General features: G+C 16.7%; 1 protein-coding gene across 1 annotated transcript, besides 3 other annotated features; it reads right to left on the bottom strand. All coding sequences in view use genetic code 6, as the record gives it.

The window, feature by feature from the left end:
* Positions 1-73: 73 nt before the first annotated feature.
* Positions 74-115: a microsatellite.
* Positions 116-1,770: 1,655 nt separating this feature from the next.
* IMG5_029090 (hypothetical protein) lies at positions 1,771-3,705 on the bottom strand (the record flags this gene model as incomplete). Its single annotated transcript, XM_004039225.1, has 7 exons — positions 3,545-3,705; positions 3,273-3,496; positions 3,074-3,210; positions 2,909-2,991; positions 2,208-2,813; positions 2,002-2,145; positions 1,771-1,896 (listed from the first exon to the last, which is right to left on the bottom strand). Exons 1-7 carry the CDS (start codon positions 3,644-3,646, stop codon positions 1,771-1,773), a joined length of 1,422 nt encoding a protein of 473 aa, XP_004039273.1. The 5' UTR covers positions 3,647-3,705.
* Positions 1,898-1,970: a microsatellite.
* Positions 2,831-2,901: a microsatellite.
* Positions 3,706-3,920: the final 215 nt, after the last annotated feature.

Genomic DNA, 3,920 nt, shown 5'->3' with positions numbered 1-3,920 from the left:
TTTTATATCTTTTTTTTATTTTTTATTATTCAATTTTTTTATATTATCTTTATATTTTTATAATATTAATCTAAAATTTTATTTAATATTTATAAATTATATTTTATATATTTATCTTATAATTTTTTTTCATTAAATTATTTAATCTTATATCATACAAATAATTAAAACTATAAAAAAATGAATTGCTTTTATCATATTTTTTATTTTTAAAAATCATTAATCAATTTATATTTTTTCTTATAATAATTTAAAATAATAATAATCTTTTCTATTTAATCTAAATTTTAAAATTTATTATTCTATATTTTCATTTTCTTAGATTATCTGCGTTAACTCATTTTGATATGATTATAATTTCTTTTTGATTTCTTATATAAAACTCATCATACAGAATCTCTTTATATATTATGAATAATGATTAAATATTAAAAAATAATATATATATAAAAAACTTCTTTTATAGCATTTTGCTTTGATAATAGTTCAATTAGTACTTTTTTTTTTTGTTCATAAAACATATTAAATTCTTTTAACAAAATCTTTTATTTTTGAAGTTAAATATTATTTTCTTTACTCAAATTTATTAATTATTCTTAAATATTGATTAATTATATAAAATCGATTTTAATATTTTAAACTTTTTCATCAATATTATATTAATTATTTTCATATCTAATAAATGAATTAATGAATAATGTATACATAAGTATAACATAAAAAATAAAATATTATTTACATTATCTATTATAATTAATTTTCTATATGATTAATATAAAATTAAGTTTATACTATTAGAATTTCTAATTAACTTTATTTTAATTTTTTTGTAAATTTAATTTTTTTTTATTTTACTCCTATTAAGGCGGATTTTCAATAAATTTTTTATGAATTACTTAAATTAAATTTACTAAAGATGTATTTAATTAATCGTTCCATTAAAAAAAATCTACAAAAACAATATTTAATGTATTTTCTTTAATTATTTAGTGAACAAATTTTAATCTGGAATAAATTTTTGGTTAAGATAAAGGGAATTATTAATCTAATTCTCTTTTTTTATTTTTAATATATATTTTTTGATATAAATCTATCATTTTTTTTCTTTACATTCTTATAGGAACTACTTAATTAGGCAAATTTAAATCTATATTTAAAACTGCTAATTATTACTATTCATCTATTTGTATTATTGGAGATCCTATATGAAATTCATAAACTTTACTCAGTTCTTGAAGCTAAAAAAATTTTCTATTTTTTTTATTTTTTAATATTTTATAAAAATAAACCTTTAATTTATATTATTGTTTTCTTAAATAGGGTTTTGAATATATGTATTTTAATTAGAATTTTGAAATTAATATCCTTATTATGTATATAATTTATGAGAAGTTGGTTAATTTGTAAAATTTAATGGTTAAGTATTAAAATGCATATATATTCTTTTTTATTATTATTAGTAAAATTATATAAAATTATTTATTTTATCAGAATATTTATAAAAGAGTTATTTTATATTTTAAATAAAAAAAATAGAAGTCGATAAAAACTAATATATTTGTGATATTATAAATGATATTACATAAATAAAATTCTTTTAAGAGATAAGAAATATTTTTTTGAATAAATATTTATTTTAATTTTATAATTATTTTAAATATTTTTTTTTATTATTAATTTTAAGATTATCACTATTAAAACTGTATATTTTATACATAAATAATTTTTTTCCTTTTTTTTTTTTGTTAATTTTTTTATATTATTAAATAATCATTTTTATTATTCTTATTCTTTTTCCATTTAGTCACTTTATTATTCACTTAATAATTAATCTGCAAGATTAATCAATTCTTAGCATTTTCTCGGGAATTTCATTTTTTTTATAGATTAAGTAGCCTATAATATATATATATATATATGTATATATATATATATATATATATATATATATATATATATATATATATATAAAAAAAAATATTAATTATAAAAAATAAAAACTTCATTCTTTAAGATTTAAGAGTTAAAATGTGCTGCAAATCTCAAAGAATTATAAGCTGCCATCTACATTTCTTCATTTTAATCATCTAAATGGATAAAAATAGCTTTTATCATATAATCAAAAATTGTTGTACTTTCTTTAAGCTTTTAAAATTAAAATAATTTTTTTTTAAAAAAAAAATAATAATAATAATAAAATTAATTACGGCTTTAGCCCCAAAAATAGCAATAAAAGATTTACAAATTTCAATTCTTATAATATCTTAGGAATCATCTAATCTTTCTAATAAAGCTGTATAGTTTTCAGATATTTAAATATATTAAATATCATTTTATACTTCTAATAATATCTTTTCCATAAGTTTGCAAGCCGCTAATCTCAAATCTGGAGCCCAATCATCAGAAAGAGAACTTTTTATTGGGGGCATGAGTTCATTTAAACATTTGACTAAAACTTTTTTATCAAGGAGATTTTTTTCAATCATTTTATAAAGATTTATTACTCCTGCTTTTCTAATTTTTATTTGAGGTTTTCCTATTCTCCATATTATTGATGGTATTATTATTCTCGTCAAAACTATTTATGAATTTTCATATAATTTCTTCTATACAGATGCATAAGGAGTTTATATCAAAAATTCAACTTAAATCAAAGTATCTAAACGTACTTCAACATCTTGATTTAAATCTACACATGATTATAAAATTTCTAATATTATGTCCATGAATTTTTCGATTCCTTCTCCACAATTTCTTATTATAATATCGAATTTTAAACGATCTTTTGAGTATTTTTGCCATGATTTATATGACTTTTTTTATAATTAAAATATATATATATATATATATATATATATATATATATATATATATATATATATATATATATATATATATATAAAAAAACCTAATTTTATGTAAACTCATTTAAAAGCATTGAAACTTCATTCGAATGTAATTCTGAAATACTTTAATATCCACATAATTTGGCTAAATTAGACATTGTTCTTATTATTTCATCCTTTTTTTTATATAAATATTTAAATATAAAAAAAAAATACTTTATTTTCACTTCCGATTTTAGTAGTCGCTTCTATTGTCAAAAGTAAAGAAAATATAGGTCTACAATAAATACTTATATTTTCCCCACCAACTTCTATTAGTTCTTTGATAATATAATATAAACCACCTTATACGTCTTCATTATCACTATAAAAAAATATTATTATTATATATATTTTTTTAATTTAAGAAAAAAAATAAAAAAATACTCAAATGTCTTTTCTATACTCATGATCGTTTTCATGATTGCTTCTAAATGAGGCTCTAATGATTTTGGATTTTCAGCTCGGATAATCATGGAAAGAACTGCAAGTAATTTTTTCAGAGATTTTGGAGCTGATTTATGTTCTTCATCGTTTATTGAGGATATTATTAAAGGCATATATATATCTATTTCTAAATATATTCCTAATAATTCACTGATTTTTTTTGTCTTTTATTAATTTTATATTTATTTTTATTTTTAGTATATTTTTTTTACAGTATTTTGTATTTCAATATCTTCGTAATCTAAATATTTAACAAGAGTTTTTACTATGTCTTTTAAATGTTCTTTAATGTCAGATTCAGCTAATACTATCATGTGTTAAATTTAAGATAAAGCTTTACTTTTTGCTAAATTTGTGTTTGTAAATTCGTTTGTTTCTTTAATGGCCTTTTATGGTTTTATAATTTTGGGTTTTTTATTTTTTTTACTTTTTATATAAGTTCTTTTAAATTTTTTTTTATTAAATATTTAGCTCCATCTTCGGGTGAAACTTTTTTATTTATTTTATTTTACTTTTATTTATTTAAATTTCTTACTTTTGTAAGAAGAAAGATTATTTAAAAATGCTTTATCGTATTTTGAATTTTAT

The sequence above is a fragment of the Ichthyophthirius multifiliis genome (assembly GCF_000220395.1).
Source record: "Ichthyophthirius multifiliis unplaced genomic scaffold scaff_1120509249748, whole genome shotgun sequence".
Lineage (NCBI taxonomy): Eukaryota > Ciliophora > Oligohymenophorea > Hymenostomatida > Ichthyophthirius > Ichthyophthirius multifiliis.
The sequence above is the reverse complement of the archived record's forward strand: the minus strand, read 5'-3'. Positions and strand labels throughout refer to the sequence as shown.